Source organism: Entelurus aequoreus, linkage group LG09, assembly GCF_033978785.1.
Source record: "Entelurus aequoreus isolate RoL-2023_Sb linkage group LG09, RoL_Eaeq_v1.1, whole genome shotgun sequence".
NCBI lineage: Eukaryota > Metazoa > Chordata > Actinopteri > Syngnathiformes > Syngnathidae > Entelurus > Entelurus aequoreus.
Genome location: NC_084739.1, coordinates 60,515,565 through 60,539,334, shown reverse-complemented (window position 1 = coordinate 60,539,334; position 23,770 = coordinate 60,515,565). Strand labels below are relative to the sequence as shown.

Here is a 23,770-nt window from a genome sequence, read left to right as displayed (position 1 = left end):
TACAGTTGGTCGCTACATCTGTAAGTGCAAGTTAAAACTCTCCTATGCAAGGCGAAAACCGTTTATCAACAACACCCAGAAATGCCGTCGGCTTCGCTGGGCCTGAGCTCATCCAAGATGGACTGATACAAAGTGGAAAAGTGTTCTGTGGTCTGACGAGTCCACATTTCAAATTGTTTTTGGAATCTTTGGACGTCGTGTCCTCCGGACCAAAGAGGAAAAGAACCATCCGGATTGTTATAGGTGCAAAGTTGAAAAGCCAGCATCTGTGATGGTATGGGGGTGTATTAGTGCCCAAGACATGGGTAACTTACACATCTGTGAAGGCGCCATTAATGCTGAAAGGTACATACAGGTTTTGGAGCAACATATGTTGCCATCCAAGCAACGTTACCATGGACGCCCCTGCTTATTTCAGCAAGACAATGCCAAGCCCCGTGTTACATCAACGTGGCTTCATAGTAAAAGAGTGCGGGTACTAGACTGGCCTGCCTGTAGTCCAGACCTGTCTCCCATTGAAAATGTGTGGCGCATTATGAAGCCTAAAATACCACAACGGAGACCCCCGGACTGTTGAACAACTTAAGCTGTACATCAAGCAAGAATGGGAAAGAATTCCACCTGAGAAGCTTAAAAAATGTGTCTCCTCAGTTCCCAAACGTTTACTGAGTGTTGTTAAAAGGAAAGGCCATGTAACACAGTGGTGAACATGCCCTTTCCCAACTACTTTGGCACGTGTTGCAGCCATGAAATTCTAAGCTAATTATTATTTGCACAAAAAAAAATAAAGTTTATGAGTTTGAACATCAAATATCTTGTCTTTGTAGTATATTCAATTGAATATGGGTTGAAAAGGATTTGCAAATCATTGTATTCCGTTTATATTTACATCTAACACAATTTCCCAACTCATATGGAAACGGAGTTTGTACAACATGTGACTGGGCTGGCACGCTGTTTGTACAGGTTGTAGAGGGCGCTAAAGGCAGTGACATCACGGCACGCCCTTAATATTGTTGTTTGGGTGAAGACATTCGAGAGAATGGTTGCCCTGAAATTCGGGAGACTCCCGGAAAAATTGGGAGGGTTGGCAAGTATGACGCTCTCAAGCGCCATTCATATAAAACTCGCGGGCCACACCAACATTACATTTTCATATTAAGGTGCGGGCCGCAAAATAACGTCTCGCGGGCCGCAATTGGCCGGCGGGGCGCGTGTCTGAGACCCTTGCTTTAGAATATCCAAGCTCAATTTTATTGTTTTTATTTTGTTTTTTTTATTTTGCATACAGTTATTTACCTTCCAATTACAGTACAATGGTAAACATTTCCACAGTTATGAGAAATACATGTTTATATCCTTTTAAATGGTTACTTGCATTAATATGATGTATAATGATTTCAGCTTCAAATCGGATGGGCAATATGAGCCCATCAACACGGATGAACGTCCGATCTCGTTATTGCAACTTGGAAGAAAAAAAAATGCAATTTAAGATGTTCAATACTTATCTAAGCTCAATTTTATTTTTTTATTTAGCATACAGTTTTTTACCTTCCAATTACAGTACAATGGTAAACATTTCTACAGTTATGAGAAATACAAGTTTATATCACTTGCATTAATATGATGTATAATGATTACATTACATTATAAACACTGTATACTGTCAGTTATTTCTTCAGTTTCAGAGCATGGTGTAGACAAAACCTCTGAGTAAGTCTGCATGAAGCCAAATATTTTCAAAGTAAATTAATTATTGCATATTGTTCTAATGTGTGGCACCTTGAGACAAGAATATGTTGACTGACTGTCTAAAAGTAACATGTCTTCTTTCACTCGTTATTTTCACAGTTTTATGCATCCAAATGTACAAAAAAATTAAAATCGCAAGTTGAATAGCATCGGCATTTTGGAGGGAAAAAAAAGTAGCAATTACGTTTTTTTGTCAAAAATCGTGCAGCCCTAATTAGAAGCATTTTTTTTTCGGCCTAATTCGGAGTTGTACGACTTTAGGGTCGTTCTATGGCGCACTAACTTTCGACAGGCTGGAACTATTATAAAATATAGCCTTGTTCTGTGGGGGGAAATGCAGCTTTATTGTCGCACGCCATGTAGTCTTTGAGGAGACAGTTGGTGGCTGTGCAGGTGAGGGGGAACTTACTTGAACATGTGGCGGTTGTGCAGACAGTAATGAGCCATGGCCTCCTCTGATGGCCACACACCTGAGAACACACACAAATACATGAGCGTCAAAACACCATCTTATCAAAGTCAAAGTCATCTATGGCCCCGTTTACACTGCACACTAGTGTTGTCCCTATACCGGTACCAAAATGTATTTCGATACTTTTCGGTACTTTTCTAAATAAAGGGTACCACAACAAATTGCGTTATTGGCTTTATTTTAACAAAAAATCTTACAGTACATTAAACATATGTTTCCTATTGCAAGTTTGTCCTTAAATAAAATAGTAAACATACAAGACAGTCTTTTATAGTACATACAAGTCTTTTAGTAGTAAGTAAACAAACAAAGGCTCCTAATTGGTCTGCTGACATATGCAGTAACATATTGTGTCATTTATCTACCTATTGTTTTGTCAACATTATTAAGGACAAGTGGTAGAAAATGAATTATTAATCTACTTGTTTATTTACTGTTAAGATCTGCTTACTTTCTCTTTTAACATGTTCTATATACACTTCTGTTAACATGTAATAATCACTTATTCTTGTTGAAGCCACATTGGAGCCACATTGGGGCCTGTGCGCATTTACACTGGAGTCTGATAAAGATCAGACTTTGCTTGCAATGTAAAGAGTCAGCCGGAAAAAAAAATCAGATTTGGAAAAAATTAGATTTGGGCCACTTTGGCCTGCAGCGTAAACGCAGTCTCTCTTTATTTTCACATTTTCAACATGTGCTGGACATGCAAGAAAATCGATAAAATGTTCACTTGTGAATCACCGCGTAAGCTAACTGGCAAAAAAAAGGTAAATAAAAATAAAATTTCAGATTTAAAAAATTTACAGGTTGTACAAAAATGTTCAATTTGCAAGAATATGCGCATTTCGAAAAAAGAAACGCAAGCGACAATGTGCAAAGATGTGCATCTAAAAAAAAGAAACCTCAGCGGCAACAACACCAAATGTGCATGCACTTGGATTTGTATTTATTTAAATTTTTTGACAAAAAAATTAACTGAAACACAATATAAAAGTTAAAGTCCCAACGATAGTCACACACACACACTAGTTGTGGTGAAATTAACCTCTGCATTTGACCCATCCCCTTGTTCCACCCCCTGGGAGGTGAGGGGAGCAGTGAGCAGCAACGGTGGCCGCGCACGGGAATCATTTTGGTGATTTAACCCCCAATTCCAACCCTTGATGCTGAGTGCCAAGCAGGGAGGCAATGGGTCCCATTTTTATAGTCTTTGGTATGACTCGGCCGGGGTTTGAACTCACGACCTTCCAGTCCCAGGGCGGACACTCTAACCACTAGGCAGGTATATACCGAGCAATATAATACAAATCAAAATGTTATTTGTTTCCCCACACACAGCAAAATAAAATAACTAGAGATGTCCGATAATATCGGACTGCCGATATTATCGGCCGATAAATGCTTTAAAATGTAATATCGGAAATTATCGGTATCGGTTTCAAAAAGTAAAATTGATGACTTTTTAAAACGCCGCTGTACGGAGTGGTACACGGGCGTAGGGAGAAGTACAGAGCGCCAATAAGCCTTAAAGGCACTGCCTTTGCGTGCCGGCGCAATTACATAATATCTACGGCTTTTCACACACACAAGTGAATGCAAGACATACTTGGTCAACAGCCATACAGGTCACAACTTTAACACTGTTACAAATATGCGCCACACTGTGAACCCACACCAAACAAGAATGACAAACACATTTCGGGAGAACAGCCGCACCGTAACACAACATCAACACAACAGAACAAATACCCAGAACCCCTTGCAGCACTAACTCTTCCGGGACGCTACAATATACACCCCCCCCCCCCCCCCCACCTCAACCTGTATATATCGGTATCGGTTGATATCGGAATCGGTAATTAAGAGTTGGACAATATCGGAATATCGGCAAAAAAGCCATTATCGGACATCTCTAATTTTTTACAATGAACTTAAGGCGGACGGGTTAACAAAAATAATAATAGTAATAAATATTATTATGAGTGGCATAAACCAATGGATATCAGCTGTGTTTTCTAGCTTGTGGTTTCTCAGGTGGCTTCCACCTTTCCTTCTGATCCAAGTGTGTATGTCCCTCATTGTGCAAATGTGTGTGTGTGTGCGTGTGTGTGTGTGTGTGTGTGTGTGTGTGTGTGTGTGTGCGTGTGCGTGTGTAACAAGAGGTCCACTGGGTGATAATCACAACATGCAGGCCTATCTGGCTTATCACCTACTGTCAGCCCTTCTCCTTCAGCTCTGCATGTAACACACACTTGGATGCTCAGTGCTGTGATGTCACACACACACACACACACACATACACACGTGCACATACACACACACACACACACACACACACACACACACACACACACGCACACACACACACCTTGGCAGTAGAAGAAGCACAAACATTAATTTGAATCAAACCTTAGCTTTCTGGCTTTGGAGGAGACATGCATGATGCGAGCATCGTTTGTGTGTCGCCATGTACTGTAGGAGTTGTGCAGATATGAGAACAATCTGTGTGTGTGTGTGTGTGCGTGTGTGTGTTCTTGTATTTACACCCTTCTTGAGACATCAACAAGAAAAAAGTACCTTCCATGTGAGGACCGGTGAACAAGTTAGGACCGAAATCATGGTCCCAATACGGAAAACCATTGCATCTAATTGAGAGCCAAATACTAGAGTCCGTGAACATTGCTCCAAAGTCAGGATTTTTTTTGTTGATTTAATGCGCATACAAAAGTAAACATTGACAGGTGCAAAGGCAGCAATGTATGATAAAACAAGACAGCAGCTAAAGAAGGAATTCCCTATTCATCCCTCCCAAAAAAACCCGCCAGGTGAACAGCTGATTTTACGACTTCCGGTGCTGACGTAAGACAACCCGTGTCCCATATGTGACCATAGGATGAACAAAAACACTACGGTACTAAGAGTATAGTGGCCATTAACAGTTAGCGTCTACAGCTGGGTTGCCCAAAGTGCGGCACGGCGGCCATCTGTGGTCCGTGACTCGTTTGTCATCGGCCTTAAGCACATTACAAAAAAACCAAAAATAGAGATCTCATTTGGATCCCTGGTGGTGAAATCTATCAAAATGAGGGTGGTCCCAAAAAGGAGGGATTTTTCAAATTGACTGTGTGTCGGTTGTAAAATTGCTCCCTCTTTGGACAACATATGAAATAACAAGTGTGTGTAAGGAATTGAAATGCGCCCCATTTGGCCAAAATTAAGAAAAATAAATATGTATATAGAGACATACTGTAATAACTTCACTGCAAAAACTGAAATCTAAGTAAGATAAATATCTCAAATAAGGGTGATATTTGCTTATTTTCTGTCTGATAAGATAATTCTTCTCACTAAGCAGATTTTATGTTGAGTGTTTTACTTGTTTTAAGGGTTTTTGGTCATAAATGATGTCAGTAAGATATTACAGCTTGTAGCTGAGATTTTATGACCTATATTGTGTAAAACATGCTTGAAACTAGAATATGAACTGTTGCAAAGCTGTGTCATCGACACTCAGAAGTATAAAACTACTTTTTTAAAGTAATAATTTCTTACTTTAAGCATGAAAAAAAAAATCATGATGCCGAGCGCATATCATTATGTCAAGATAATGGCACTAGCATTTACTTAATTTAAGAATATTTTTCAACATATTGAGCAAAAAGGTCTCTTTTTTTTCTACCAAGAAAAGTGCACTTGTTATTAGTGAGAATATACTTATTTTAAGGTATTTTGGGATTAATTGAGGTTACTTAATTTTACTTGTTTTGGAAAGTCTTGACAAGCTGAATTTTCGTGTTCTATTGGCAGATAATTTTGCTTAGTTCAAGTAAAATACCCCTAATTTTTGTATTTTTTTTCTTGTTTTTGAACACTGACTTTTTGCAGTGTTGAAGTAAATAATGAAGATTAAAAACAAATTACAAACAAAAAAATTCAACAACAACAAAACATTTGACTAAAAGCTGACCTTTTTTTATAGTTGCATAGTATGTATATATTATTAATGTTGTAAATACAAATATTTATATATCTAAAAAGGGTGGTCTTAAAGAGGTAGGCATTTCTCTGGGGTCTCAAGTGTGTGTGTGTGTGTGTGTGTGTGTGTGTGTGTGTGTGTGTGTGTGTGTGTGTGTGTGTGTGTGTGTGTGTGTGTGTGTGTGTGTGTGTGTGTGTGTGTGTGTGTGTGTTTTGTATTTCTACCCTTCTTGAGACATCAACAAGAAAAAGTACCTTCCATATGAGGAGCGGTGAACAAGTTAGGACATAAATCATGGTCCCAATACGGGAAACCATTGCATCTAATAGAGAATGTCTCATTTGCACCCCTGGTGGTGAAATCTATCAAAATGAGGGTGGTCCCAAAAAGGAGGGATTTTTCAAATTGACTGTGTGTCGGTTTTAAAGGGGCTCCCCCTCTGGTCAACATATGAAATAAGAGGTGTGTGTAAAAATTTGAAGTGCTCCCCCTCTGGTCAACATATGTAATAACAGGTGTGTGTGTGTAAGAAATTGAAATGCGCCCCCTTTGGCCAAAATCAATAGAAGAAATAAAATACATACTGTAATACCTTGAAGTAAATCATGCAGATTAAAAACCAATTACAAACAAAAAATAAAAAATAAAATACTCGTGTCGACTTCTTTCTTAAAAAATTTTGAACAATTTCTCATATTATTTCTGTTTCTGTAATATTGCAATCTTTTCTTGTAAAATTATTACTTGTGTATGTAAAAGTATTACTTTTTAATGAAAAATGGTGACATTTGTCATCTAAAATTCTGACTTTTTTCCACAATATTGCCAATAATTTTTTTGTTCTTAGAAAATAGTGACATTTTTTGAGTAAAATTATGAATTTTGTCATAATTTTGCCAAGTAAAATTCCGATTATTATTATAATATTGCCACAATGTTGAAGTTTTCTTATAAAAATTGTGAATTCTAACGAGTAAAATTACGACTCTTTTCATAAAATTGCCAAAATGTTAAGCTTTTCTTGTCCCTGCCTTCCGCCCGATTGCAGCTGAGATAGGCTCCAGCGCCCCCCCCCCCCCCCCCCCCCCCCCCGCGACCCCGAAGGGAATAAGCGGTAGAAAATGGATGGAATTGCGACTGTTATTGAGTAAAATTCCAACTTTTATCACAATATTGCACACATGTTCAGTTTTTCTTGTAAACCTCTGACTTGCGCTGAGTAAAATTACGACTTTTATTATATTACTGCCAAAATTCTAAGTTTTTCTTGTGAAATTGTGACCTTTTTCTTGTAAAAATTCCAACTCATTTTTTCACAACAAGCTTTTTTATATTTGCATGGTATGTATACATTATTAATGTTGTAAATACAAATCTTTATATATTTAGAAAGGGTGGTCCTACAGAGGTAGGCATTATTTGGAGGTCTCAAGAAGGTGACAAATACAAGAAAAGTGTGTGTGTGTGTGTGTGTGTGTGTGTGTGTGTGTGTGTAAAGATGGGGGGTGGGGTGTAGTTAGGAAGTGCTGCAAAAAGTGAGCGAGGAAAGAAGGTAGAAGGAGATAGAAGACAGGAGAGCAGAAACCAGCCAGGCTGAAGGCGTTGCAGTCAATATAATAAGCGGCTTACAAACGCTTCTCTCTTCAAGTCATGGGGCGGACATCGGCGCTCCCTCCCTCTCTCAGTGTGTGAGTGTGTGTGTGTGTGTGTGTGTGTGTCCTCGCTCCTGCTTGCCAAGATTAGCTGGAGCAAGCAGGATTTAATAATGCCTATTGATAAAGTGTCCAAATATTCCTTTTCGTCATTAGAAAAAAAAGCACATATGGACTTGACAGCACACACACACACACACACACACACACACACACACACACACACACACACACACACACACACACACACACACACACACACACACACCAACACACACACACACACACAGAATGACAGCCAAAGGAGAAGTGTGCATCTAGAGAGTGTCGGGATATGTATTGCTGGGTCCTTGTGTCCTCGTGGTGGTGGCGTCGGGCAGACAAGTGCTTCATCGATTGGTGTAACCTTTTACCACTTTTCAACTTTCTTCTTGTTGGGGACTCAATACCAAGGAAGAGTCTGAGGGTCACACCCACAAGTTAATGATAAACTACAGGGGGAGAGATATACCGGTAAATACTAAAGATTATATTATGTATGTAAAAAAACTGGTTTTACAAGAACAATGTTAAAGTACAAGCACAATACAGGATTTTATACAATAAATGTGACTTTTTCTACAAATATACATTTCCAATATTATGAAATTAAAGTAATATCTTTACAAGAAATAAGCTTGTTAAATTGGGAAAGGTAACACTATAATGATAATAGACAAACATGTACCGTATTTTCTGGACCATAGGGCGCACCGGAATATAAGGCGCACTGCCGATGATCGGGTCTATTCAGGTTTATTTTCATGCAAAAGGCACACCGGATTATAGGGCGCGTTAAAGGGGTCATATATATATAAAAAAATGTCTAAATGGAAAACACTTCCTTGTGGTCTACATAACATGTAATGGTGGTTCTTTGGTCAAAATGTTGCATGAATTATGTTTTACAAAGCATCTTCAAGCCGCTTTCTGACAGTCGTTTCAGGATGCGCCGTTTTGTGGGCGATCTTATTTACGTGGCTCACCTTCGACAGCGTCTTCTCCCCGTCATCTTTGTTATAGCGGTGTAGCGTGCAAGGACGGGAGTTGAAGAAGTGTCAAAAGATGGACAGACTTTACTTAAATAAACAACGCAGCAGCATCTCCTCATCCATGGCTCACTAGTGCAACAACGCCAGAAATGTGCCCCGTGAAATACCGTCCGACCGGAGCTCTCTAATAGCTAAAGTTCCTTGGATGAATAATGTAAACTCACTACACCGGTATGTTTTAGCGCTTTCATAGCGAGTTTACTGACAGATATAAGCAAGAACTTTACGCTACTTTATATTAAAAATGGCACCAGCGGAGGATGAATGTCCCATAACAAGAAGATAGAGAAAAAGAAGAAGCTTATCGACTACGTTGTTGACACGGACTACAAAGACAGACGTGCGCAAATTTTCAGGACTTATGCAGATCCCAAACACACATACAGTATAAACATTTATACACATTTATGTATATTAACACATATACACATATATGTATGTATACATATACATATATGTATATATGTATGTATATATATATATATGTACACTACCGTTCAAAAGTTTGGGGTCACCCAAACAATTTTGTGGAATAGCCTTCATTTCTAAGAACAAGAATAGACTGTCGAGTTTCAGATGAAAGTTCTCTTTTTCTGGCCATTTTGAGCGTTTAATTGACCCCACAAATGTGATGCTCCAGAAACTCAATCTGCTCAAAGGAAGGTCAGTTTTGTAGCTTCTGTAACGAACTAAACTGTTTTCAGATGTGTGAACATGATTGCACAAGGGTTTTCTAATCATCAATTAGCCTTCTGAGCCAATGAGCAAACACATTGTACCATTAGAACACTGGAGTGATAGTTGCTGGAAATGGGCCTCTATACACCTATGTAGATATTGCACCAAAAACCAGAAATTTGCAGCTAGAATAGTCATTTACCACATTAGCAATGTATAGAGTGTATTTCTTTAAAGTTAAGACTAGTTTAAAGTTATCTTCATTGAAAAGTACAGTGCTTTTCCTTCAAAAATAAGGACATTTCAATGTGACCCCAAACTTTTGAACGGTAGTGTATATACATATATATATATATATATATATATATATATATATATATATATATATATACACACATACATATGCATACAAGTATAAATACACACATACATATACAGTATATAAAAAATTATGTGGGGGTAAGTCAGGACTTTACAATAACATATTTAAAAAAACACAAAACCATAATTTTCCAAGAATAAAGTTGTAATTGTATAGGGACAAAAGGTTGTGATTACAATTTAAACTTGATCAAACGAACATGGCAAATATCTCCAGTATGACGAGGGGCCGCTTCAACGTCCTTCACGTGCAGCTCTGACAAAAGGCCAGGAGGTTAAACGGCTTGTTCTGCTGGCACCAAATCTGGACACTGCGCTTCATCCTTTACAATAAGTGCATGTCAGCTATTGTGCGCCTTAAACTGCATGCTAATTCCTCCCCTCTGCTCCCCTCCTTTAAATTGGCTGCCCTCGGGTTCATGAAATGCGACGGCGCCCTGACGGTAACCTTTGACCCCTGCATTGACGGTCTGGGCCGGCCAATCCTCCCTGACAGCCGGCGGACAGACAGCACAGGGGGGGTAAAGAAACGGCAGGAGTGGCGTCGGCATACGCCGATGATATACTCGTACCATCAATTCTTTTTTTGTTTCAATGCTCCTTAATCAGGCGCACAGATTAACCATCTTCCATATAAAACATCCTCAGTGTGCGCGTGTGTGAAAGCAGCGCTAAGCAATAAAGCTTTGTAAAGCATATGTCAATCTGATGGTTAATCCCGGACGCCAATAACATTAATAGCCCAGGGTGATAGTAGGAAGCGTGTGTGTGTGTGTGTGTGTGTGTCTGTGTGTGTGTGTGTGTCTGTGCGTGTGTGTGTGTGTTCACCTCCCAGGTAGCGAGAGGTGCTCTGCAGGAAATGAAGGGATCAAGAGTCGAGAGCAGATTACTCTTTCCTGCGGATAATGAAATTATTTCTCACCTTCAATTACGAGATGAGGAAAGTGTGTGTGCGTATGTGTGTGTTTATGCTTGCGCATGTGTGTGTCAGCTTAATGTAGTAAGTAATCAGCGGCAGGCGCTAACATGTAGAGCGGTAAAAAGCATATGTGAGGATTAATGAGGCTGCACGTTAATTGGTTACGTTTACATGACAATAACAATAGACGAAGGTTTTAAAGGTTTTATGTAAATAGAAGACATTTCAACAAACCTGAAAAACAAACTGTCGAGGTAAAAGGTATCTAATGCTTAAACCAAAAATAAAGAAAAGGTACGTGGCCCTAAGAAAAGGCATTGAAGCTTAGGGAAGGCTATGCCGAACGAAACTAAGACTGAACTGGCTACAAAGTAAACAAAAACAGAATGCTGGACGACAGCAAAAACTTACTGTGGAGCAAAGATGGCGTCCACAATGTACATCCGAACATGACATGACAATCAACAATGTCCCCACAAAGAAGGATAAAAACAACTGAAATATTTTGGATTGCTAAAACAAAGTACAGTAGATGCGGGAAATATCGCTCAAAGGAAGACATGAAACTGCTACAGGAAAATACCAAAAAAAAGAGAAAAAGCCACCAAAATAGGAGCGCAAGACAAGAACTAAAACACTACACACAGGAAAACAGAAAACAACTCCAAGTAAGTCACGGTGTGATGTGACAGGTGGTGACAGTACACCTACTTTGAGACAAGAGCTATAGTGATGCATGCTTGGTTAAGGTTTAAAGTCATATCCAACAATGCGACGACTTTTTACTGTCAACTGAAGTTTTTTTTAAAATTATTTCTGCTGGTGGTGTGCCTCCGCATTTTTTCAACACAAAAAATGTGCCTTGGCTCAAAAAAGGTTGAAAAACACTGATTTAGAGTATTTGGTTAATTGTGACTTGTCTAAGCTACCGTAAATTCCGGACTATAAGCCGCTACTTTTTTCCCCTACGCTTTGAACCCTGCAACTTAGAAAAAAATGTGGCTAATTAATGGATTTGTCTACACTAACGGCCATAATTTTGCAATTTTTATAATGTGCAATTTTTACATTCCACCCACAGTCTGAATGCTTCTGTATATATGGATATAGTATAATATTTAAACAACACATTCAGAACATTCGTTCTCAGGACTGGACTGAGCACCTTAACCCCTTTTGCACTATTTTTCTTTTTCTTTCCTTCCTATGTTTTGCATATTTGTAGACTGTCGCACTGATACTGGAATTGCTTTTAATCTTTTTGTACCTGTGTATAGTGACAATAAAAGGCATTCTATTCTATTCTGTAATGTTTCGTGTTTAATAGTTTGCATTAAACCCAAGCAGAAACGCCGAAATGGTGTGTTTTTGTTTGTGTGCTAGGGCGCCATCTTTTGGACGAGTTCGGGTTGCGGGTTAACATGTACTTCCTGTTTTAATGCCTTGAACCGGAAGCAAAACCGTCCATAGCGTTTCTGCTTGGAAAAGGATTTTTCATTCATTACAATTTAACAAAAAAAAAAGTGCTTTCTAAACCGTCCCATGGGTGATATCTGTAGGAGTGTTTTCATGCATATTTGTACGGGCTCTATGATGCCAGCGTCGTTAGCATTAGCTAATATGCTAACACGTTAACAAGTGTCTGTGTTAGTATTATTAACTTACAATGGCATTCTTTATGTATTGTTTCAGTTTTCATAAACTCACTAAAACGTCACCGTGGAGTTTTTGAGTTTGTTTAGCTGATTGGTGAGCTAGCTTCCGCAGCTTGTGGGTCCATGACGATGACTTCTGTTTTGTTTGATCAGCCATTTTACTGCTGTGTTACAGTCACCGCTTGAAAAAAATGAAAGGATGTAAATATAATTTCACATGGTATATATCTGCAGCTAGTATATGTAAAAATATGTAAAAAAAATTGGTGGATGCGGCTCAAGTAGCACAAAAAAATACTGTATATTTGATATAGACTCATTACTTGCAATGTGAGATATGCCAAGCTTTTATTTGTCATAAGTTTGATGATCATGGTTACGTTAACAAGTGTCTGTGTTAGTATTATTAACTTACAATGGAATTCTTTTTGTATTGTTTCAGTTTCGAAATCTCAGCAAAACGTCATCGTGAAGTTATTGAGTCTGTTTAGCTGATTGCAGAGCGAGCTTCCGCAGCTCGTGGGTCCATGACGATGACTTCTGTTTTGTTTGATCAGCTGTTTTACTGCCGTGTTACAGTCACCGTTTGGAAACAATTAAAGGACGGAAATAAATATTTACAAAATCTTTCTGTGTATATAACTAATCTCGCACTGTATATATCTACGGCTTATAATTGGTGCGGGTAATATATGGAATTTTTTTTTTCTTCTAAAATTTAATGCCCGCGGCTTTTATAGTGATGCGCTCTATTGTCTGGAAAATACAGTAACCTTAAAAAATATCTGAAAAAACTGTAGAGACCTGAAAAAAAATTATACAAAAAAATGCATAGGTCTTGATTAAATATTTGATAAGGAATTAAAATAAATTTGAAATTAATTATATTTATATAGCGCTTTTCTCTAGTGACTCAAAGCGCTTTACATAGTGAAACCCATTATCGAATACTTGTTTTTGGTTCATTGTGCGTTGGCTAAGCTACATTCAATGGTCGACAAAGCAAAAAAAGCAACATTTGACAGCTCGCATGACAAACATCGAGTAAAAACAAGAATGTTTCATGTAAAAAAAACGACATTCAAACCTGAAAAAAAAAAACTGTGGAGTTTAAAAAACACTTGTAAGGGTCCGTGAGGCTATGTGTTACCTAAACAATGACATTAAAACGCACAAACGTTGGACAAAAACTGTCATAGGGAATTCAAATAAACAAATGTCGGTACTAGATGCGGGCGGAGATAGGCTCCAGCACCCCCCACGACCCCAAAAGGGACAAGCGGTAGAAAATGGATGGATGGTACTAAATTATGGTTCACTGTGATTTGACTTAGCGACATTCTTTTGATCACATTCTGTGGTCACGATAGTAGGTTAAGTTTACGCGGCAATAACCAAGTAAAAACAACCGCTTTGACTTGTTTCACGTATACAGACGACATTCTAAAACAACTGAAATAAACAGTAATATGCATGCCAGGCCAGTAGTTGGCGACATCACTTTGTAAAGAGACTTAAGCCTCACTTAAGTCTCCACAAGTAAACAACTGTAGAGTTTCTCCTCAAGATGATCTTAAAGATCTAAGCTCCGCCAAGATAGGAAGGTATGTTGCATGAAGGTAATATGCATGCCAGGCCAGTAGTTGACGACAACACTTTGTAAAGACACTTAAGCCTCACTTAAGTCTTCACATGTTTAGATCCCTGTAAACAACTGTAGAGTTTCTCCTCAAGATTGTCTTAGAGATCTAAAATCCGCCAAGATACGAAGGTATGTTGCATGAAGGTAATATTGGGGATGATGTTCGAAACCGGTTCTCCCGGTTGTTCGATAAGAAAGAAACCATTCGATAAAAAAAGAACCGATTCCATGGACTCGAATCCATTTTTTGGGGGTTTTTTGGTCCTGTCCAGCTCCTCAGGCAAATCATACAGTTCATGTAGATGCCCATATCGGCTGTTCAGATTTACTTTACAAAAGAGGAGTGTAGGATACGTGTCTTGTTGCCTTATTTGTATTTGACTTTATTAAATGTATTTATATTATCATTTGATGCAGCCGGGCCGGAGCAGGAGGGGATAGAGAGAGAAAAAAGGGAAGACAGAGGGGTGAATTGTGGGGAAAAGAGGGGGATTAGACAGAGAGACAAAAACAACAGCAAACACAACAATAGCAAGAACAACAACAATAGAGCAACATCAGAAAATATGATATGTACAAGTATGATGGTAAAAGTGATAGCAAAGAAGCAATTAGCGAAATAAATAATAATACAGAAATGACAATGAGCATTATTACACTACAAATGGAGCAATACAAATACCAATAGAAATAGCGCTATTGATAATGAACAATACCAATAATTTACCTCTATTATCAACAATACAGTTGTTCAAATGCAACAATACATATACGTAATGAAAACTAGAGATACAAAAGAATGCAGAAAAATGGAGGGGAAGAAAGAGAAGCAACCTATATTAACCTTGTAGATTGTTATAGTAAAAATAGGTTAACTGATGGACCCCAGAAGGATGTTCCAATAGCAGCAGAAGTGCACTTTTTGGAGAGCTGCATTATTTTCGGTTTCGTGCCCAAGGGACTGATTTTATTTAACACTATATTATTATTTATACACCTACAGTGATCACAGAGACAGGTTGTTTTTGTGTTACTGTATATATTTGTTTTTCTGAAAAATCCCCCTTAATATACTTTGGGTAACAACAGTCAATATTTATTTATTTTATTTGATTTTTTTAGCAGGGTAACAACAGTCTGTATTTATTTATTTATTTTATTTTATTCTTATAAAATAAAAGTGAGCTTTTGTCAAACCAAGTATTGTGTTTTTTTCCCCATATACAACAACCTATCTGGATTCGATAAGAGAATCGATAAGGAATCGGTTTGATAAGAGGATTCGATAATGGGCTCGAATTTGATAATTTCTTATCAAACATCATCCCTAGGTAATATGCATGCCAGGCCAGTAGTCGGCGACAACACTTTGTAAAGAGACTTAAGCCTCACTTAAGTCTTCACATGTTTAGATCCATGTAAACAACTGTAGTTTCTCCTCAAGATTATTTTAAAGATTTAATATCTGCCAAGATAGGAAGGTATGTTGCATGAAGGTAATATGCATGCCAGGCCAGTAGTTGGCGACAACACTTTGTAAAGACACTTATGCCTCATTTAAGTCTTCCCATTTTTAGATCCCTGTAAACAACTGTAGAGTTTCTCTTCAAGATTATCTTAAAGATCTAAGATCCGCCAAGATAGGAAGCCATGTTCATCCGAAAGGTCATGTTTGGCAAATTTAACTAACATTTAACCTTTTTGAAGACACCAAGGAAGAAGCCATTAAATGTAATCTGGATTTACATCCATTTGTCATTTTGGTTGACATTAAAAAGTAGTTTGCATGTTCTTTGCTAAGCAATAACTCCACATTTACTGTAGTACACGCACTTGCACCATCGCCATAATTGCCCGAGCAGAGGCCACGTTCCTAAAGCCCTCATCCGTCCACGGCGGGCTGGTGACCTGGGACTTACCCTGGAAACTCCAAGACTTAAGGCCATGAGGCTAGCACTAATCTGACCTCAGTAGCTGTCAGTAATCACAAGCAAAGGGGATGGAATTACTCCTCCATCCCTCTGTTTTCTTCTGCTTATCCAGGAGAGGTAACCCGGTAACCCAGACATCCTCTTCTCAGTGCATCCCTCAGCCAGGGGATCAGGTGAGGGAATTAGCGAAGAACTGTAGGAGATCCAGGTACAATTTGGGAAATACCTCCTGAAATAACTCTGGAGATAAGCCACTTTAAGTCAGTGCTGCTCGGGACGAAGGGGACACTCCTCACACTTGTCTTCTTACCAAACAAAACACAGTTAAAGCATTATTTGTTACTTATTTTTTGCTGCTCTATTATTTCTTTTTTTACGATTTAAACAATGATGGTCGGATAGACATCTTCGGTAAAAACAAAATGAATAGTTGGATTGAAATATATTGGTTCAGGTGTTGATGTTGAATAATCTTACGTCAATAAAGAAACAAAACTAAAATTGAATACATTAAATTAACCATGATAGCTGATGTTAGATGGACCATTTTTGATTTTTGTGAATTATGATAAGACAATTTAATAATTTAATCTATATTATATATGAAGATTGAAGAGACATTGTCAGCTATATATTTTGAAATAATTAAAATTTAATTAAAATCAAATAGTTAAATTTAATATAAGACGATTGAAGAGACATTGTCGGCTTTATATTTTTGAATATTTTAAAATAATCAAAATAAAATAAAATTGTTTAGTTTATTCAACACATGATGATCAGATATATTGTTGGTTTTATATTTTTAAATCTTTTTAAAATAATTTAGAATAGTTATTTTCAATAAGATAAAATTATTTAAAATAAAATACAAGTTTAATTAAATGTAATGCATGATGGTTGAAGAGACATTGTCAGCTATATATTTTTAAATAATTAAAAATAAATTAAAATCAAATAGTTTAATTTAATATAAGATGATTGAAGAGACATCGTCGGCTTTATATTTTAGAATATTTTAAAATAATCAAAATAAAATTAATGTTTTAGTTTATTCAACACATGATGATTAGATAAATTGTTGGTTTTATATTTTTAAATCTTTTAAAATAAATTAGAATACACTTATTTTCAATAAGATAACATTATTTAGAATAAAATACAAGTTTAATTACATTTAATGCATGATGATTGAAGAGACATATCAGCTATATATTTTAAAATAATTTAAAAAATCATTAAAATCGTATAGTTTAATATAAGATGATTGAAGAGAAATTGTCGGCTTTATAATTTTGAATATTGTAACATAATCAAAATAAAATTAAATTGTTTAATTTATTCAACACATGTTGATTAGATATAATGTTGGTTTTATATTTTAAAATATTTTAAAATAATTTAAAATACACTTACTTTCAATAAGATAACATTTTAAAAATAAAATTAAAGTTAATTAAATGTAATGCATGATGATTGAAGAGACATTGTCAGCTATATTTTTTTATTTAATTAAAAATCAATTAAAATCAAAGTTTAATTTATTATAAGATGATTGAAGAGACATTGTTGGCTTTATATTTTTGAATATTTTAAAATTATCGAAATAAAATAAAATTGTTTAGTTTATTCAACACATGATGATTAGATATAATGTTGGTTTTATATTTTTTAATATTTTGAAATAATTCAGAATACACTTATTTTCAATAAGATAACATTATTTGAAATAAAATACAAGTTTAATTAAATTTAATGTATGATGATTGAAGAGACAATGTCAGCGATATATTTTAAAATAAACAAAATAAAATTAAAATCAAATAGTTAAATTTAATATCAGACGATTGAAGGGACATTGTTGGCTTTATATTTTTAATTATTTTAAAATAATCTAAATAAAATTATTAGATACAGTATATTGTTGGTTTTATATTTTTGAATATTTTAAAATAATCAAAATACAATTAAATTGTTTAGTTTATTCAACACATGATTATTAGATATATTGTTTGTTTTATATTTTAAAATATTTTTAAAATAATTTAGAATACACTTATTTTCAATAAGATAAACATTTTTAAACAAAATTAAAGTTTAATTAAATTTAATGCATGATGATTGATGAGACATTGTCAGCTATATATTTTAAAATAATTAAAAATCAATTAAAATCAAAGTTTAATTTAATATAAGACAATTGAAGAGACATTGTTGGCTTTATATTTTTGAATATTTTAAAATAATCGAAATAAAATTAAATAGTTTAGTTTATTCAACACATGATGATTAGACATATTTTTGGTTTTATATTTTTAAATATTTTAAAATAATTTAGAATACACTTGTTTTCAATAAGATAACACTATTTAAAATAAAATACAAGTTTAATTAAATATAATGCATTATGATTGAAGAGACATTGCCGGCTTTATATTTTTAAAAATATTTTTACATTATATAAAATAAACCACAATAAAAATAGTTACATTTAATAGACATTGTCGCTGTATTTTCTTTATTTAAAAAAAAAAAATAAAGGAAATGAAATGATACAAAAAAGAAATGAAATAGATTAATTAAATGTTATAAAATGCACGATGACTGACACATTGTTGCATAATATTTTTTAAAATATTTTTCAATAATTACAAATAAAATAATTCAAAATAATTTTAGATAGTTACCTTTAATTTAAAATAAATACTTATCTGAGAAGTGATGATTTGGACCAACTCTTAGCTATGTGTTAGTTTATAATTGTAATTGCTATTTATATGAATAATGTATAAGGAAACACGTTTGAATGCACACAAGACAAACTATGTGAAGAGTTGAAGGGTGAAGGTTCTTCTTTATGCAGGGAGGCAGGAAGTCAAATTGAATTGGGGAATATTGGACATACTAGGGTGACAGAAAAAAAATATGATGAAGAGGAGGAGGTGGAGCTGGGGCTGGGGGGTACAAGGAGGAGGACATATTGGATGGCGAAATGTAGACAAGGGAGCGTAGTGAGCGGGACGGTGTCAAGATGGGGTTAAGTGTGCAGGGATGTTGCTTTGTGCACACACACCTTCATGTTGTATACACACACACACACACACACACACACACACACACACACACACACACACACACACACACACACACACACACACACACACACAGTGGCTCTCCTTAGGGCCCGGTGTGTGTCTCGGGGCCGTGTGGCTCTCTGGCGCTGATCCGGCTCCACATTAAGCGAGGCCTCAGATAATTCCTAAGCCTCCTCCATGGCCGATCCAATAAGGGATAAGGCTCTCGGCTGGCCATGATCAACTGACAATCTGTCCTCTCACACGGCTACTTTAGTTGGAGGCCCGGATTACCCCAGACCGCCTTGACAGGGGGGACACACACTTCACAAGACCATCGCGCGCGTGCGGAATTGTGTTGTTATTGCTTGACAGATTGCAGAAGACATTGGTGCAGAGGTGCAGAGTGTACTGATGAGTAAACGATTATAAGCTGTGTTTAATATCAATATTTTGGAGTGGAACCAACAATACAAAACGTGGTTTTAAAATGCTATCAAGTGCAGTAAACATCTTAAAACTAAATAAATAAATGAGACAAAGACAATATGTATTTGTTATGTTTTTGCATATTCGTAAATGATGGTCAGTTTAAAAAAGAAAAGAAAAAAGTACTATGGTATCCCAGAGTAATTAATTGGACATGTAATATTAATTTACAATTAAAACATAACATTTTGAATAATTTGCTGGATTAACTGACAATGTATGTACATTTTTTTCTTAAATTATTATTCACGTCAAAAATTGTAAAACATGAAATTATATTCAGTCATTTGAAATAATTTTATGGATTAAATGGAAAAATTAAGAAAGGTTTCAATTAATTATCAAATTGAAACTGCTATGAATACAAACATAAATAATTGTCTGAATCGGTGGCTAATTAATAATAATTATACATTTTATTTGGTATAGCGCTTTTCAGAGTACTCAAAGACGCTTTACAGGATAAAAAATTAAAATATAAAACAGTTCAAAGTAATAATATTTTAAAATACAGGAAATATTAAATAAAATTAAAAACATTTGTCGTGTTATTTATTATAAATAACATACGGCAATGACAGTTTTAAATTAGCTTTGCTGGACATAAACACACCGTTGCAAGGCAAATGTATAGAGCACAATTTCTACGCAGGGCAATTTAAAGTGCATTAAAGATGCAAGATGCATACACTTACAATAAGGTGAATAAAACCATAAATACACATTAAATCATCAATATAAAGCAACACATGTCTCCAGCTACTGTATTTTTTGGACCATAGGGCGCACCGGATTATAAGGCACAATGCTGATGAGCGGGTCTATTCAGGTCTTTAAAGGAGCATTAAAGGAGTCCTATTATGATTTCTTTCTAAATGTAAAACACTACCTTGTGGTCTACATAACAATTAATGGTGGTTCTTTGGTCAAAATGTTGCATAGATGATGTTTCACAGATCATCTTCAAGTCGCTTTCTGACAGTCGCTTCAGGATGCGCTGTTTTGTGGGCGGTCTTATTTACATGGATCACCTTCGGTAGCGTCTTCTCCCCGTCATCTTTGTTGTAGCGTTGTAGCGGTGTAGCGTGCAAGGACGGGAGTGGAAGAAGTGTCAAAAGATGGAGCTAACTGTTTTAATGACATTCAGACTTTCCTTAAATCAATAACAGAGCAGCATCTTCTCATCCGTGGCTCACTAGTGCAACAACAACGCCCGGAAATGTGTCCCGTGAAAAACCGTCCGACCGGAACTCTCTAATAACTAAAGTTCCTTGGGTGAATTATGTAAACCCACTACACTGGTATGTTTTAGCGCTTCGATAGGGAGATATAAGTTAGAACTTTACACCAGTGGTCCCCAACCACCGGGCCACGGGCCGGTACCTGTCGCACAAGAAATTTAAAAAAAAAAAAAAAAAAGTTTAGTTTTTTTATTAAATCAACATAAAAAACACAATATATACATTATATATCAATATAAATCAATACAGTCTGCAGGGATACAGTCCGTAAGCGGCCGGGAGCAGGAGGGGAGAGAGGATACGGAAGTGACTGAAAGGTCACGTTCTGCTGGAGAGAAAAACTTTTGTTGAAGCATTCTTATTAAAACCTTGTTAAACCTGCACGCTTGGCTCCTGTGCCGTGTCTGACAGTGGGACTGCTAAAAAGCGACTTCCACAAAGACGTTTTTATTCCTGTATTTGAACGTGCCTCACATCTCTTGTTCCAGATTTTAGCAGCATTAAACTGAAACGCAGCCTCGCTATGTTTCGTCCTGACTATTAAAATACTTGTACACACCACTAGGTTTGTCTGTAGTAATTAAACAAGAGCACTCCAACATCAAATAATTCTACTATGGCTCCTACTTTATAGCTAAGCAGCTGATGCAATGCTACATGCAAGAGAAACAAGGCAGAAATCCTTTGTTATGGTGGATGATGCTCCCGTCCCATCCAAGAGGGGGTGATAATGCGCCTTACAAGGTGACTACAGGATCTGACGGAATAGAAAAGCATGTGTGCCATCAAAATTCCCAAATTGGTACAGCCAAAAACTGTGCGGCATCCTACTTGGACAGTGTTTCCCAAAATTGATTGGTAACAGCCCTTTGATAAACTCCCGGATTGACAGGCGCCAGCTCCCTAGCTTAAATGCTAACATGAAAACAAGAGGCATTAACGTCTTCCCCACTTTGGAAACGACATACCCTAATCCAAACTTGTGTGAACACAAAAGTGTCTGAGCAACTTAGATATTTAATTGTGCACATTAAACCAGCAAGATGTCTTATATTAGTACGGATTGATCAATCTATACCAGAGGTTCTCAAACTTTTTTCACCAAGTACTACCTCAGAAAACACTTGGCTCTCCAGGTACCACCATAACGACCAACATTAAATTACAGTAGTGTAGTAGACCGAAGTATTAATTAAAAACAAGGCAGAGGTTTTATTCAAAAATTATATTTAATAGTTTTGGCCCCTGTTAAAAAACACATAGTTTGAACAGTAACAATGTGTTTGAATATTTAATTAGGTGATTCTTTGGCGTACCACAAGATGGAGCCCGTGTGCCACAGTTTGAGAATCACTGATTAATACTATACAGAGGTGTTTTTAAGGGGTGTTCAAGGACCGTTGAACACAATAGGATGCCACAACACCCGTAATATATAATAATCATATATTCTATTTGCTACGTACTTTCCATTTTAATCAATCTTAAAGTGCTCCATTACAAACCAATATTCAAAACAATAAAAGCTTCATATTTTATTTGTTTAGATGGCTCAGACTAAAACACTATCAGTGAAGCATAAGAAACACAAAACATGCAAAATATGGGCTTTTATACCAGTGTCGTCAATTTATTTGAGTCATTTTAAAATAAAAACTTGGTAAAATTATTTCTTTTTTAGCACATTCCACAATACAGAGGTAATAATGATAAATGTGGTCATTTTGGTCACAATAAACATGACATGAAATGTTCATATCGTTACATCCCGAGCATCAACATATATTTCGGGCTGTGTGTTGACATGCTACGGAAGCCTGTTGCTCAACCCCTAAATCTCTCATTTTAAAACAAATTACGTTGTCAACAGTCGAGTGTACATGGACACTAATTGTTTTAATCTGATCATCATTCGGATTAGAAGGTTCCTGTGTACATTGACCCTGAAAAAAAAGATCTGATTATGACATGCATTTTCATGCATCACACCTTCAATCGAAATACTTGACTTTGGCATGCGAAGAACATAACATAAACGGAAAGGTGTGTTATTGTTTGTGCTATGGCGCCATATTTTGGACGAGTTCGCTCACTACAGGTGCTGAAGATGCAGTAGTCTTCCACTGTAAACATACATGTGTTTGTGCATTTCTGCTTGTCCGACGTTAACACAGTATTTATTTTTTCCTTCTGTTCACTACTTTTGTTTTACCTCTCTTTTTGAAACGGAACTGTTCTGTGCTTTTTATGTTGTGGTTGTGTACGGGTTGCGGTGCGTCTTCATGTTACGACATTTTGTGTATGTGTCTGAGGCTAGCAGTTAGTACTTGGATTAGCTGTAGGGTCGTGAATAAAACAGCTTCTTAAGACGACAACTGGATCCCTTATTTTATTGTTAAATCGACACATGACACTCCAAACCATAGTTTTGTTTTTGCTAGTCTCGTTTTAAAGCAACAAACGCAACAGTATATAACGCTACTTCTGTACATGTTGAATGGGGGGGAGACAGCGGCAAGACAATCGCTTCATTCCAAGACTATTAAACTTAGTCCCCTACCAACAAACTATATGTGACATTAAGACATGCGCAGTAAGGATAATTCCAACCCGAATTTCAGAAGATGTCTTTTCAAGTTCTACAATCCGAATGACTGACGGCATAAACCACCCGTCTCGATTGGAATTATATTTTGATACGAACGTGTGTATATTCCAAATGGCGTGTTTACAAGACTGCGATGAGGTGGCGACTTGTCCAGGGTGTATCCCGCCTTCCGCCCGAATGCAGCTGAGATAGGCTCCAGCAAC

The 23,770-nt window shown here is 36.5% G+C and overlaps 1 protein-coding gene across 2 annotated transcripts in view; it reads right to left on the bottom strand.

Annotated features, from left to right (window-relative positions):
* Positions 1-23,770, bottom strand: part of camkmt (calmodulin-lysine N-methyltransferase) — a 483,770-nt gene that overhangs the window by 230,719 nt on the left and 229,281 nt on the right. For both annotated transcript variants that reach the window (XR_009827287.1, XM_062059074.1), the window contains exon 4: positions 2,165-2,225. Coding sequence is in view for 1 of the 2 variants with exons in the window: in XM_062059074.1 (XP_061915058.1) it covers positions 2,165-2,225 (61 nt within the window). In the remaining variant the exon portion in view is untranslated. The remainder of the gene's footprint in view (positions 1-2,164; positions 2,226-23,770) is intronic.